General features: G+C 23.2%; 1 protein-coding gene across 4 annotated transcripts; it reads left to right on the top strand.

The window, feature by feature from the left end:
• Nucleotides 1-1,519: 1,519 nt before the first annotated feature.
• LOC123271411 (post-GPI attachment to proteins factor 2-like) lies at nt 1,520-11,291 on the top strand. 4 transcript variants are annotated; one of them, XM_044737730.1, is made up of 6 exons: nt 1,520-1,554; nt 3,263-3,658; nt 4,325-4,652; nt 4,749-5,016; nt 7,990-8,187; nt 10,593-11,291. In XM_044737730.1, the coding sequence occupies exons 3-6, from the start codon at nt 4,470-4,472 to the stop codon at nt 10,724-10,726; spliced, it is 783 nt and encodes a 260-aa protein (XP_044593665.1). In that variant the 5' UTR covers nt 1,520-1,554; nt 3,263-3,658; nt 4,325-4,469; the 3' UTR covers nt 10,727-11,291. The 4 variants fall into 4 exon arrangements, with proteins under 4 accessions (XP_044593665.1, XP_044593664.1, XP_044593663.1 ...); XM_044737729.1 differs by having other exon boundaries at nt 1,520-1,596; nt 3,263-3,382; XM_044737728.1 differs by having other exon boundaries at nt 1,520-1,596.
• The last annotated feature ends 4,952 nt before the right edge of the window (nt 11,292-16,243 follow it).

Raw genomic sequence — 16,243 nt, 5'->3', positions numbered from 1 at the left:
AATCTTCTTTTTGATAAGTTATTGTTCATTTTTAAGTAAATCCTAAAATATAGCCGTTCCGCAGTAACTGGATCTGTCGCAGTAATGGGGACACGTTGTAATAGGAGTAAGATACTTCAAGACCCGCAGTAATAATACATGCATTTAGACTTCTTTTTAAATGCTTATTATTTAACGAAAATATTTGTTTCTCTCATTGTTGATTTTATTTTGGGTTAATAATGAGTCAAACTTTTGTTTAAAAAAAAAAAGTTATAATTAATTAAAAAATTACTATTAAGTTATCAAATAAATTATAGCAAAAAAAAATTAGAAAAAAATTGACCAAGAAATTAAAAAAAATTAAAAATACTATTTTTTTAACAAATAAGTTATGGCAAAAAAATGTTGACATGAAGAAATTTTGAAAAATTATAAATGCAATTTTTTATAAAAAATTTGTCAAAACTAAAAAATTATCAAGTGACTATTCATTTTAATGTCATAAGTTATCTACACTGAGAGAAAAAAATTTTTTTGAAAAAAATGGATATGAGAATTTTAAATAATTTATTTCTTAGCTGAAGAAATAAAAATTTTTTTTACAGTACCTTTCTTGTTGAAAAAAAGTTTTCTACACTGAAACAGAAATTAATTTGAATCAAGAAAAAAATTCTTGAACCAAGAAAATAATTTTGAAGAGTTATATTGTCTTGAATTAAGACGAAAAATTCTTGAATCATATAAAATTTCTTAGTTTAAGAATTTTTCTACTCAAATCAATAATATGAAGTTGTTTAAAATTGTTTATTTGATTCAAGTAAATTTTTTTTTCTGTGCAGATTTATGAAAAAACCATTTTAGATGAAAATTTGCAAGTTTTCTATCTAAAATTATCTTTTTCTAATAAAAAAAAATTTTCTTTCAATAAGAAAATTACTGTGAGAAAAATTTTTATTTCTTCAGCTAAAAAATTAAAATTTTCAATAAAATAATTTCTTATCATAACAATTCCTATTCTTTAAAAAAGAAATTATTTTTTTGTCAGTGTCTACAAAAACTACTATAATAAAAATGTAAATTTTGTAGCGGGCAAAAAAATCTACCGAAACAGAATAGGAAGATTTTGAAAAGCAAATAATCGAAGACGAAAAGCCGGCGAAGAAAAATAATTCGTTTACTAAAAACAAGAAAATAAAAATAATATTTTCCATCAAAGTTAACTCGATGAAGAATTTAAGAAATTATCTTTTTTAATCAATAATGATTATGATATAATTTTTATGAGATGTATATTAACTGCAGTCATTGTTGGATTTTCAATTTTTTTTAGTACTAATGAAATAAAATTCTAAAAAATAAAAACTAACTCATTGAATTGAATTCAAGTTAGTAATTGAAGTCAAATAATTCAATATCGCCGAAAAAAAAGTTATAGAATTTTACAAGTTTGAATTTATTTGTTCCAAACATAAAGCTGAGTTTTAATAAAACATTTATCTTCATCATAAAAATCCTTCATGTTGTGGAGTTAGTTGTGTGCTATATGTCACAGCACTAACCTCTAGTACAAAAGTAAATGAAAATAAAACAATAAAAGTTTTTAAATCTTATCACGTGTGTATTGACATTACTTTTTTTTCAGATGTTATTTCACTGTAACTAACGAGCTACTAAATGATAATTATCTTTAGTCGTTTTCTAAATATTTTTATTTAATATTTTCATTTTTATTTTTTTGATTATTAGTTATTGGTAAATGTGCAGAGATGTTTTAATTCTATATATTTTTTTTCTTTTGATGCATTCAATTTTCAAAATACTCTAAAATTGAATAGATAATTTTGAAGATATTATGAATAAGTCTATAAATTTAAAAATTTAAATAAATTTAATTCAGATTAAAAAATTTTGAATATTAAGAATTTTTATCAGCTGACACTTTAACTCATTAGTTTAAATTAAAACATTTTTGTATTGATATATAATAAATTTTTAGATCATTATAAATAAATAACAATTATCATGATCCTGAAGTTAGTTGACATCTGTTAATTTTTGCTATAAGAATTAAGAAAATTGACAGCTGTCAACTAACTTCAGTATTATCATTGTTAATCGATTACAATAATTATAATAAATTTTTTCCTTAATTTATTTTATACCATGGATGAGAACCACCAAGAATAATTATAATGTTCTAAAAATTTCCCTAATAATTTTTTTTTTATAATAATTTAATTGTTAAAAATTTATAATTTTTGTCAAGTTCAATGTCATAAATTACCTTGAATTTTTTGTTATATTTTATGTAATTAAATTTCTGAAAGATAAAAATTTTGATAAATTTAATTGTTGTATGTAAGTGTTGTGATATCTAAATTATAATGATAACAATTTTAAAAACTTCTTGTGAAATAATTTTTATCGTAAATTAAATGTAACAACTTTAAAAAAATATTTCATGGAAATTAATTTAGCAGATATTTGATAAATTTAATAATTTTTTTAAAAAACAAATTATGGCAAAAAAAATTGACATGTAGAAATTTTAAAGAATTATGAATGCAATTTTTTAAAATAATTTTTTGAAACAATTTTGTTTGTTAAAAAAAAATTAAAAAATTATGAAGTGACAGCTAAATTTAATGAAAATTAATTTAGCAGATATTTGATAATTTTAAGAATTTTTTTAACAAATAAATTATGGCAAAAAAAAATTGACATGTAGAAATTTTAATAAACTAAAAATGCAATTTTTTAAAATAATTTTTTGGAGCAATTTTGTTAGTTAAAGGAAATAAAATTGTGAAGTAACAGCTAAATTTAATGAAAATGAATTTAGCAGATATTTGATAATTTGAAGAATTTTTTTAACAAATAAATTATGGCAAAAAAAATTGACTTGTAAAAATTTTTAAAAATTGTAAATGCAATTTTTTTTAAATAATTAAAAAAAAAGTTTGTTAAAAAAGATTAAAAAATTGTGAAGTGACAGCTAAATTCAATGAAAATGAATTTAGCAGATATTTGATAATTATAAGAATTTTTGTAATAAATAAATTATGACAAAAAAAATTTTTTTTTAAATTGACATGTACCTAGAAATTAAAAAAAATAATTCTTTTGAATAGATTTGTTTGTTAAAAAAAATAAAAAAATTGTCGAGTGACAGCTTAATTTAATATCATAAATATTTATTACAAAATAAAACATTGTAGAACTTTGATCTAATTTAACTTGATAATTTAAAAGATATAAATGCATTAATTCTTTGTTGTAGTTTGTGTGCGCTTTGGCTGTATGCAACTTGTGTAGCAACAGTATGCGCAGAAACGAGATATCAACACGAAATAGCCGACGCCGCGCCGATCATGAAAGTCAGATGGGGACTGCCGAGTTGGTATGTTTCAATCCTGGTGTCTCAGAAAATCGATTACATATTTTGCTCATTTATTTAAAAAGTTTTTCATTGTTCTTTCTTAAATTCAGTGTATTCATTAACTATCTATTTTTATTCAATCAATAATAACCACAGCAATAGTTAATTATAATTATTCTAATTGTTATTAGTGAATTGGCATTATTTTTATCTCAACTATTTGTGATTTTTGTTTGGTCCTTATCATCTTTCTAGTGCAGTGGAGATGAGTGTATTAAATATTTAATAATTATAAAGGTCAATCAATATTTTTTTAATTCAATATTTTTTGCTTACGTGTAGTTTTTTTTTTTTTTTTTTTTTTTTTAATAAAAGTGTAATTTTTATTTTTATTTCATTTAGAAAGATATCTTGATATTATTTTTGTTTTCTATTTATAAAGCAGACATAGGTAGAAAAAAAAAAATTAATTCTAAAAATATGACGACTATAAAAAATTTTAAATTATTTTTTTTACACCTGTCAAAAATTTTTAATTATTATTATTTTTTTACGAAATTTAATTTAGCAGATATTTGATAATCTTTTTAACAAATAAATTGGAGCAAAAAGATTAGAAAAAAAATTGACGTAGAAATTTAAAAAAATAAAAAATGCAATTTCTTGAAAATAATTTTTTGGAGAAAATTTGATGAAACTAATTAGCTGATAATGAAAAATTTTTATTTTTTTTTTTTATTAATTAAATTAGCAATAAAAAAACATTTTTAAGAAATTGCACACATAATTCTTCAAATTTTTTACATGTGGAATTTTTTCTTTTAAATTTTTAGTGATAATTTCATTAATAAAAAAAAATTCTGAAAATTGTCAGTTAATTTTATTTTCATAAAATTTATTTGTTAAAAAAAATCAAAAAATGGTCAAATGACTGCTTACTTTAATGTCATATTTTTTTTACAGGTCCAAACTGAAGGATGAAGAAATGAAATTCATAAAAATGATTTTTCCTTGATTAATTATCAAGAAGCAAAATATTATAGTGAATAAAAATAAATATGTGTATTTAATAATAAATTAATAAAAATTTTCGGGATCCGAAAAATCAATGGATAAAAAAACGATGGAGATTAACAATGTGGGAAATAATAACAAGAGTTTAATTCACTTGGCAATATCATTTAGAAAGTTGTGCATTGCTACAGCATGTTTACCATTGGTTACATTATTGATTTGTTTTGTTACTGCTTATATATTTCAACAAGATGATATTCATGAGACACATTGTCGGGTGAGTAATAAAAGTTATTAACAATATTGAAAAATCATGTAAAACAACAACGATAGTATCTTATTAACGGTTAATTGATATTTGCGTGATTAACAGGTGTACAATGTTCTACCGTCAATATCAGCAATAACTGGTGTATCACCACAAAGATATTTATGGCGTGTAACAATAGCATTACATATTGGACCACGGCTGGTGATAGCAACTGTCTACCACTCGTATTACCGTAAGATTTTAACAGACCTTGAAGATTTGCCAAAAAAATTAATCGGATGCAGACTATTAAATCTCTGCTTTTGGTTGAACATCATTGAAATAGCTGCATTGTGCGGCGTAACATATATATCTAATCGAGAAAATTACTGTAAGTAAAAGCTACGGTAATCACAAACGATTATCTCGGGTTTAACAATGAGACCTTGTCAGATGATTAGAGTTTATAAATGTGATAACTGGATCGTCATTGATGTTTTATACTAAATCTAACTATACATACTATTGTTATTTTAAATAATTGATTCGTTTATTCATTTTTGTCTCTTTCTCTTTTAGTTAATTGTTTTATGAAAATTAAAATAATACTAAAGTTAGCCGACGTTTTTAATTTTTTGGTTATTTTTCATTTATTAAGGGGACTCGGTGGTCTAGCAGCCTAAAATTTAAGCTATTTTAAAAATTTTATTTCTACATGAAGATAATGACTAATGCTATCAAATTTTTATTACACTTATTCTATTACTTATCAACTACACAACAATGGAAATCAAAACAAAAAAAAAATTTTTTTTAATTAGAAAAATGGTGCTGAAGTTCCCATCTTCAAAAAAATGGACCTGACTGGTGCGTGTCGATTGACCTCTCCCTCTGATATGAAATAAAAAAATTGACAGATTTTTAATTAGTATAACTATATTAATCGTCAGAACTAGAATGAACGAAAAAAAAAAATATTTGACAAAATGGCGCGTAGTTAAAAGTACGAATCTGAAATTCGATTTCAAAAAATTCTTTTGACTACGCGCCATTTTGTCAAATATTTTTTTTTTTCATTCTAGTTCCGATAAATGTACTTATACTTAATTAAAAATCCGTCATTTTTTTTTATTTCAGATCAGAGGGAGAGATCAATCGACACGCACCAGTCAGGTTCATTTTTTTTTGGAGAGGGGAAAAATAATAAAATAATAAAATTAAAATAATACTAAAGTTAGCCGACGTTTTTAATTTTTTGATTATTTTTCATTTATTAAATTAGAACTAAAAAATATTTTTAAAAAATTGCACTCATAGTTTTTCATGTTTTTTACAAATGAAAATTTTTTTTTATTTTTTTGTAATAATTTTTTTTAATAAAAAAAATTTTTTTAATTTTTAGATGTCGGCTAACTTAATTTTCATAAATTAAATCAGCCGATATATAAACATTTTTATAATTTTTTTTTATTGAAAAAATTGTTACAAAAAAATTGAAATAAAAAATTTCTTATACAGAAAATTTGAAAAATTATACGTGCAATTTTTTTAAAGTATTTTTTACTTGTAATTTAATTGATAAAAAAATCAAAAATTGTTGAACATCGGCTAATTTTAATATTATAATTGTTTTAATTATTTTTGGTAATTATTTTTATTTTTATTACAAATTAGTTATAAAAAAAATTGCATTTGTAATCCTTTTAAATTTCTAATGTAGAATTTTTTTATGTTACTAAAATTAGCAGACATTTGACAGTTTTTGATTTTTTAATCAATAAAAATTATAAATAAAAAAATATTATTTAAAAATTGCATTTAGAATTTTTCAAATTTTTTACGTCAAATTTTTTTTTTTTTTTTAATAATTTTTTTCAATAAAAAAATTCTAAAAATTTCCAGATGTCAGCTAATTTAATTTCCATAATTTTTTTATAATTAGTTAAATATTAAAAAAAATTGATAGATGTCTGAAAATTTCAATATTATTTTTTTTTTTTAAGTAATTGAATTTTATAACATATTGACATATATATGATTTCCTTAAGTTGAAGCTAAGAATTTTCATTCAAAACAAAGTTTCAGTTTTAAGATTTTTACTTTTAAGTGGTAAAAAATTTTGAAATTTCGAGATTTATTAGTAAACATTATTCTTAAACCGTAAAAGATAAAATTTGTCGAAAAATGATTTCGCGGAAAATTTTCTTTTTATCAATAATAGCTTTAATTGAAATCGAGTATGCTTCCGAAAATGAATAGAACTTAAAAAATTACTAAATATAAAAATAGTAAAAACATATTAAATTAATTAAGGGATCATTCTGGTTCCGGCGCTAGAAAACAGTGAATGTTCATTATTTTTTTACACAGAAACTATTATAGATATTAATATAAAATTTATTCAGCTTAACAAATACACTCTATATCTAGCTTTATTTTTTGTTAATATTTCTTATATGAATAACCAACGAGTGAACCGACCTGCTCCAAAAGTTGGTATGTCGCTGACATATATGATAACTTAATAACGGCTCATCTAAAACACAAACAAAAATTATTTACGTTCAATATATACGTAGTTATTGCACCAGATACGGAGATTAATATTTATTGATAAATAACAAAATAGTGGACATTTAAAAAAAAAAAACTAAAAAATGGGGCTTTTTTTCACAGTTTTTAGTCCTAAAAATATAGTGAAAATCAAAATTTTGATTTGGTTGAAGCTGATGCAATAGCTATTATTATGTTGAATATGTGGTATAAATTTAAATAAGATCAGGCCAGTGATTCCGGAGATATCATGTACGTCAATCAGAAAAACATAGCTCTGAGATAAACGCGTTTAAAGTATTTTTAACTTAAAAAAAAAAAAAAAAAAAAAAAAATCGTACCTTTAAATTTTCTTCTACTCGAAAATTCACATAAACATTGTAAAATAATATATTTACAGTGACATAGTCACTTGAAAATTTTAACACGATACTTTTGAATATATATACTTTCAAATAATGTAAAAAAAAATTTTTTTTTTGAAAATTACAAACCAGGATGATTCCTTAAAATTTTTTATTTTTTAATTTTTCTATTTCACGGGGCATTTATATCAATTATCAAAATAGTTAAAAATAAATTTAATTACGAGTTTTAAAGGTATTAATTTTGACAAAAATGTTATGGCAACTAAAAATTGTTCACAAGTTCTAGTTGATTTTTTTTCAATATCTGTGTGTAAAAAAAATTTTTAAAATAATTTTATAGGTTGAAATAATATTAACCATGCTTTGAAATAATTATCTTTTTTTTTTTTTTTTTTTATGATTATAAAATAAATAATCTATATAATCTAATGAATTTTTTTCAGATGCTCATGAAAAAATCTTTATAATGTTCATGGTCAGTTCACTGACGTACATGTTGGCAGCAGTCAAACTGGGTCGTTTACTAACACCTAACGCACAAAGTCTTCATTATAAACAAATTTTATTTACTACCAGTATTGTCAGTACAATTGGCCTTATAATATTTTTTTTGAAACACCGTTTACTATGCCATGATTTAGGTAATTAAAATTATTTTTTTAACCAAAATTATATAACAATAATGTCACGGAAAAAACAAAATCACACTAAATAACATTTCAGATTATACTTAGTGACATCTGTAGTGGAAAGAAATTTCAGATAGTGGCTAGTATAATCTAGATTATACTCATTGTAATCTTCCATTTCCCCAAGTAAAATCTCAGATTATACTGCGTAAGATTCCACTGGAAATAATCCGAGATTGTATCCGGTAGAATTTGGATTATACTCAGTAGAATCTTGGATTATACCCAGTGATATATCTGCGTCATTCTCTTTCTAGCGCCTGCGCGTGAAGTGCTGTTTACAATTTGAGAATTATAGTCAATCATCAGTATATTGAACATTAAAAAAATACAATCGGTTCATCAATTACTGTGTAAACATTTAGATTTTGTGCTGTGTTACAATATGTTTTATAGCCACTATATCTATATTATTAAGAGAATAAGAAAAATTTTGTCGCCAGGATAGTCATATGATAAAATCGGTTTTTTTTTTGTGAAATTTAGTGTCATTGCAAAGGTCTTGACTTGAATTTGTGCCTTTTCAAGGTTTCATTTCATTTTCACCAATAGTCAATTTGTGACGATAAGTATTTAGACTGCATTTGAAAATGCTCTATCTCTAGATACATAATTAAGAAATGACCTTATATCTTGTGAACTATTGACATTTTTAATAATATAAGCTCACCCCGACATTACACTCATCGAGAGCTTTCATTTGAGTACTCACATTAATTTTTCATATATTTCATATATATTAAATATACGTGCACGGAAATAGTATATTACACACCTAGGGAAGTAAAGTAAGAAATGTCTCAGATCACATGTAATCGCCTCGGCCAACAATTACATGTGATCTGAGGCTTTCTTATTTACTTCCCGTGGAGTGTATACTATTTTTTTGCTCGACGAAGGCAGAAAGGGGCAACTTCGTTTAGCGCAGCGGGCCGAAAGTTGACGCTTTCTGCCCGTCGAGCAAAAAAAAGTAAACTGTAAAATTTACTTGGATTCCGGTTAATTTTTATAGTTTCAAACAGTATAGTGGACATCGGGGTGGCACAAATGTAAATATTACAACACTTAATGTAGAAAGTGTAAAAGCCACAATTTATAATTTAATATCGAAAATGTGATTAGTAGCAGTCACTATAATAAATAACGACTCTCTCATCTTAAAAAATTACAATTTCAAACAGTAAAAATTGTCGTTTCAATATTTAGTCTATACTATGAAGACAAGGGGAAGGTCTCACACTCGGAGAATTTACCATTTGAAACAGTAAAAATTCTACTCTTAGAATATATATTTACCTGTCCAAGCAAATCAATAATTATAGTTTGATTTTTTGCGTTGAATTTAAAATTTACTATTTTACTTTGTAAATATTGACGTTGCTTGTATAGAAAATTTAGTAACTGTAGTTTATATTTTTTACATATCATGCGATCATTATTTAATTACGAAATGATAAATATCAAAGTCAGAATTCGGAATTATTATACTTTAACATTTTCGACTTTCACATAGCGAATATTACTGTTTGAAATATTATTTTTTTCCATGTAAATAATAAATTGTAGCATTTAAATGAAAAATATTATAATGTGATTGTTAAAATCACGATTTTGCTGTTTGAAATGGTAATTTTTTCCAGTTGATCATTACTTATTATAAATCGACTATTATTTATTCCAGTTTACTTTTTTCCGTGTGAATATAAAAAATATTTCAAAATGCATGTGAGTACTCAAATGAAAGCTCTTGATGAGTGTAACATCGGGATGAGCTTATCTTTAAAAACGTCAATATTTAAGAAAGTACAGTGCAACTTAACAAAAGTCATTATTTAATGAAGCAAAATGTTCTTTATTTATAGTTTACAAGTCACGGCAGTCACATAATGACTGCAAGGTTGCTAGTAATTATTAAAATCACAAGATATGTAAAAATAGTATAATATAAGACATGATTTACGTTTAAACTTTTGACAATAAAATCTAACCTGTTCATAGTCATATGGTAATGCTAAGTGCGCAGGCACTAAAAAAAAAATCGCGAAGATATCACCGGGTATAATCCAAGATTCTACTGAGTATAATCTAAATTCTACAGGATGCAATCTCGGATTATATTCAGTGGAATCTTACGCGGTATAATCTGAGATTTTACTGGAGGAAATGGAAGATTACGATGAGTATAATCCAGATATCACTCAGTATAATCTGGATTATACTAGCTACTATCTGAAAATTTTTTTTACTACAGATGTCACTGAGTATAATCTGGAATTTTATCCAATGTAATCTTGTTCTTTCCGTGTACATGATAAATTTTAAGTATATTTATTTATTATATTTTTTTTTCTCCACAGCATTTAGTTGGTTTTCACTGTGTGAATATATTATTGCATCGGCGAATATGGGTTTCCATGTAACTGTAATAATGGATTTTCCAAAAGAACAATTAATAGTAGGATATGGATTACCCGCCACTAAGGTTGATTAATGATTGTAATCAACGGATAAATAATTGTCATTATATTTTAAATTTACTTTATTAATTTCATCTTGAAGTGCCTGATGCCTTGATGTTCGTTACTAGATATGCTACCGTTTATAAAAAACTTATTTGCCAATCTCGTATCTGAATGCTTCCAAAGTAAATAAAAATAAAAACAATAATAAATTAATAATTAAATAAAGAAATAAAATAAAATAAAATGGCACTGGGCACTGATCTGATGATGTTGAACGTGATAAGGCCTTTTCTTGTTATACCTCTGAATAGAGATTTATACTGATAATCATGGGGTAAGATTAATAATGATGTCTAAGTAAGTTATAAATTGAATTTAAAACGTGATGAACAATCTTGATATTCATAATTAGATAATTACTAATTAAAATGAATGCCGTGCATTATTACAAATAAATACATTTTTTTTTATTTTTTTTTTTTTTTAAGTTCATAAATAAATAACTTATACTAATTAGCTAATTTAAAGTGCGCGGAAACTACGAGTGCAATAAGACATCTAGTCGTTTTACTCATGCAGTCTAGTCGGCATAAGGAAAATTTAATTAACAAGATAACAAATATATCCTTAGGATATAATAATAATAATAATAATAAATATAAATGCATTTAAAAATTTATTATTATTAATAGTTGCATGTAAAAAAAATAATACGTATATAGACTTGGATTTTTTTTACGCAAGAGATAAAATTACTAATATTAATTTGTAATAAGTACTTTTGTCGTTTTGTCAATATTCAGAGATCAATGTTTAATTCGTTAGAATTTGTATAAATATAACATTCGATCTAGTAAAATTTAATTAAAATCCACGTTGACTGTAAAACTTATTTCTTAAGTACAGATAATGTCAAAAGGTAAAAGAGCGCATTGCTAAAAGTTGGTAAGGACCCATGCTAAAAGGGCGCACAAAAATTTTTTTTTGTCATTTTTTTAAAATCGTTAAAAACACAAAGATCTGTAAAAAATAGGTAAATATTTACAAGTGGGGTCAACGATTTTAATTTTCATTTGAAGAAAATTTCTATTTGATTTTATTGATAAATTATTTTTTTGAAAAATACATAAAAAAAAAGTTGATTATCAAAATTTTAACAAATTTTCTAAAAAATGTATAAATTTTTTAGAAAATTGTGATATTCAACTTTTCTTTTTTTTAATTGTTCGTTTTTTTATGTACTTTTCAAAAAAAAATATATCAAAAAAAGATAAAGTTGAAATTTTATCCAAAAACATAAGAGCCAAAATCTTTTTCAACTTTCAAAGATGATTTTTTATTGAAATATTAATTTTTTGATATTTTCGATATCACCACCATAAATCCGCCGTGAAAACAAAAAAGTTAAAAAAAATTATGATGATCCATCAATTCATCTATTTTTTATGGCCAAAATTAAGTTTGCCACTTGTAAATAATTACCAAAAAATATTCGAGCATCTTGAAGCTAAAAAAACGTACTTCGAGCCATGCGCCATTTTAACTTTAAGGAAACTAGTACTTGAAGCTAAAAGGGCGGATGAAAATATTTAAGTTTTAATTCAAAATTTTGAAAAATAGTTTTACAAGAGAAGTTAAATCCAAAAAATAGTCTAGAAAGCTCAATTATTATAAAGAGGAGCAATACGAAAATAATTGTTTAGTTTCGCAGTCACTCAGTTTCTGAATATAAAATTTTGAAATAAAAAATATTAATACAATCACTAATATCTTGTAATTTTTTAAAAATATTTCGAATTTTTATTTTAAGGGGGTATTCTGGTCTGGAAATTAAAAACAATTGATTTTTTTTTTCATATTTTCAAAGTTTAATTCTAACTCTTTAAGGATATGTCTTTAAGAGGATTTTAGAAAATTCAAATTATTTTCGGAGAAATGGCTGTTTTTCTGACGCGGCATCCAAACCGGCCCGGCCGGAATTAGACTGCAAGAAACTGTAAACGCGTTTTTCTTGAAACTGTCTTTTTTAAAACGATACCCACGATTTCTCAAGTTCTACTGAATCGAATTATTTGAAATTTGGTGTAAATCTTCTTTATAGACTTCTCTATCGCATGAACTATCCTCATCCCCAAATTTAAATATTTATTATTTTTAAAAAATTCGGAAAACTCAAAAAAAGTGGTACAAAAATTAATTTTTTTTTTTTTCAGGCAGTTGCCATTTTGTGAAAAAATTTTTTTTTTCAACTTTTTTTTTAGTTAGTACGGTAGCGGCATTAATCTAAATTAATAATCTTTTTTTTCCCAGGTCGCGTGCCAATTTTTTGAAACCCCCCCACTTTATTAGCTGCTAATTTTTTGAATTTTTTTACTTTTTTTTTCTGTATTCTTAAAATATTAATAAATATCTTATAAAAAAATGAATAGTAAAAATATTGAGTGTTTTTTTTATGGCACTTCAAAAGTTACCTTAAATTCAAGCTTCTAGACCAGAATACCCCCTTAAAAGAGCGTATAGTTAAAATACATCCCTTTGACTGCACTTTTCACTTTTTAAAGATATTTAATGACTTATATAAATTTGTACATCAGTTCTTGCAATTGCATTATTGTAAGTGCTATTGTAATTAAATGTATTATTTGTTTACAATTCCTCGTGAGTTTTGCTTAATTATATCAGATATTGTTTGTTGTTATAAATTTATATACTTTTTACATTTTTAGCTATTGTTTTATTTTCTTAAGTAAAAAATTTTTATCAAAAAACCTAAATAAATATAAGGTATGCCTTAAATCTAACTATGACTGCACTATTTTTAAAAATTTTTAAGTTTAAGATAAGCATTTTAGTAAATTGCTCAGAAAAAAAATTTCTAGGCCCTTTTAGCTTTAGATCATAAAATTTTTTAATTTCTAAATCTTAAAGGGCGCAAAATTAAAGACGTACGCCCTTTTAGCTTTGAGGAATCAATATTTCATTTTTATACTCGAAAATGTCTACCAGTCAATTGACGATAAAAAAAAATTATGCGCATTTTTACCTTTTGGCACGTGAAATATTTAAATTTATAAGTTTCCGCTAATTGTTTATTTAAATTATTTCTATGAATTTATTTTATGATTGTACTTTTCCGTATTTATTACTATGGTAATATTTTGTTATCCGATTAAAGCATACAGTAATAACATTGATTACAAATGATGTCATCCATCGATTAATTTTATTAATTGAACATTATAAAAATAATTTTAATTTTATGTAAAAATTTTCTATGATATTAATGTTTAAATTTATTTTAAAAATTTTGTTTATTTATTTATAATTGTTATAAATTTTTAGAATTATTTTGTAAGATAATTTAAAGTAGATGTATTAAATATCTATTGTAATTAAAATGTAATTTGGCGTGATATAAAGTACTATTTAATCATGTGATTGAAAAGGGTAAAGTGATAATAAGAAATTAATTAAGTTATATATAAAAGGATTTATAAAAAGTAATAAAATTGAAGATTTAATATGAGGAACAGAAAATAAAATTATTTAAAATACATATCTGTCGAAAAAGACAAATGTAATAAAAAATTTTTACTCGTGTGTCATAATTTAACTTAATAAAATTTTATTACTTGCTAATTTTAAACATTTAAAAATGTGTGTACCAATTTTTTAAATACAAAAAAAAATAATAAAATAAAATCGCCATTATTTTAATATTAATGCAATTTTATTCAGTTGTATGAATTTTATTGTATTTAAATAGTATATTGTTAATTTATTGGATCCGATTTATGGTGCTTGGAAAAGACTTTGGTCAATATTCAAAAAATTGTGTGAATATTTGAATTGTTAAATCCAAAAGGATGATACTTATATGTGAAAATTTAATAGAAAAAAAAAAAGTAATTTATTAAAAATAATTTTTATAGAAAAACGTTAAATTTATATATTGTTACTGATAATCAGTAATTTTAATCTCACAAATATAAATTAATTTTGGAGTATTAATATTATTAAACCACGTAATAAATTCACGGCCAAATTAATGCACCCAGTAAACTTTTAAAGACTTATTCAACTAAAAACTGTCTAGTGTAAAATAAAAAGTACTCAGTATAGGATGTTTGAAAAAAATAATTGTACAATGGTATCGTCATGAAATAAAGTATAAATGAAAAGGTTTAAGAGATTTTTCTTATACAACTTGTCAATCTATCGGAGAGTAAATTGTTAGTTAAAAATCAGAGAGAGGGATTGATCAAAAGCCTTTATTCAGATGTAATCTTTATCTTTTTTTTATTTAATAATTGATCCTAATTTTTAATTTTTTTTAACTTAATGTAGAATATTTTAAAACGTTAAATTTTTTTTTATATTTAATTAATGAGAAATTTTATAAATTTGTTACAGTTATTATAATTTTTATATTTATTCTTACAAAAATTAAAATATATACTGAGAGAATAAATTTTTTTTGAAGAAAAATGTAATAATAAATTAATTTGTTCCAAATTTTCAACAAATTAATTTTTTATTACTACAATGTGGATTTTTTCAAAAAAAATTTTTTCTCTCCGTGTATAATCAATGGAGCTAACAAAATTTATACGAGGGTCTGATTTTTAATTAACAATTTATTATTACAATGAGAGAAAAAAAATTTCTTTTGAAAAATATGGGCATTTTTGTGAAAAGAAATTAATTTGTTGAAAATTTTAAAGAATTTTATTTCTTAGCTGAATTTTTTTGGTGGAAAAAAGTTTTCTAGATTTGGAAAAAAACAATTTTAGATAGGCAACTTGAAAATTTTCATTAAAAATTGTTTTTTTTCCAAATCTAGAAAACTTTTTTTTAATAAAAAAATTTTTATTTCTTAGCTGAAGAAATAAAGTTGTTAAAAATTTCTAATTTCTTGTCAAAAATATTCATTTAAAAAAAAAAAAAAATTTTCTCTAAGTGTGAAGGTTCTAAATTGTTGCAACTATATACAGAGAAAAAATTTATTTTGAAAAAAATAGGCAATTTTGTAATAAGAAATTGATTTATTGAAAATTTTATTTTTCAGCTGAATAAATAAAAATTTTTCTCAAAGTTTTTTAGATTTAGGAAAAAAAAATTTTGAATGAAAATTTGTAAGTTTATCTAAAATTTTTTTTTTCCAAATCCAAAAAACTTATTTTCAACAAGAAAGTTACAGTGAAAAAATTTTCTTATTTCTTGAGCTAAGAAATAAAATAAGAAAATTTTTAACAAATCAATTTTTTGTTAAAAAATTGTTCATTTTTTATAAATAAATTTTTTCGGTTATTATTTACAAGTAGGATCAATCCCATTTTGGGCCATAACTAGGTGAAACATTAATATTTTTCAATTTTTTTTTGATTTTGCTTGTTTTTACGGCGCATTTATAATAAAAAATGTGAAAAAAAAAAAAAAAAAGATTTCGATAGCTTTTTTGTCTTTAAAAGTTGGAAAAAAATTGGCTGTCATGTTTCTGGATAAAATTTCTATTTTATCTTTTTTTGAAAAGCACATAAAAAAAC

This window comes from Cotesia glomerata, linkage group LG9 (assembly GCF_020080835.1).
Source record: "Cotesia glomerata isolate CgM1 linkage group LG9, MPM_Cglom_v2.3, whole genome shotgun sequence".
In the NCBI taxonomy this organism is placed as follows: domain Eukaryota; kingdom Metazoa; phylum Arthropoda; class Insecta; order Hymenoptera; family Braconidae; genus Cotesia; species Cotesia glomerata.
This window is presented reverse-complemented; position numbering and strand designations above follow the sequence as displayed.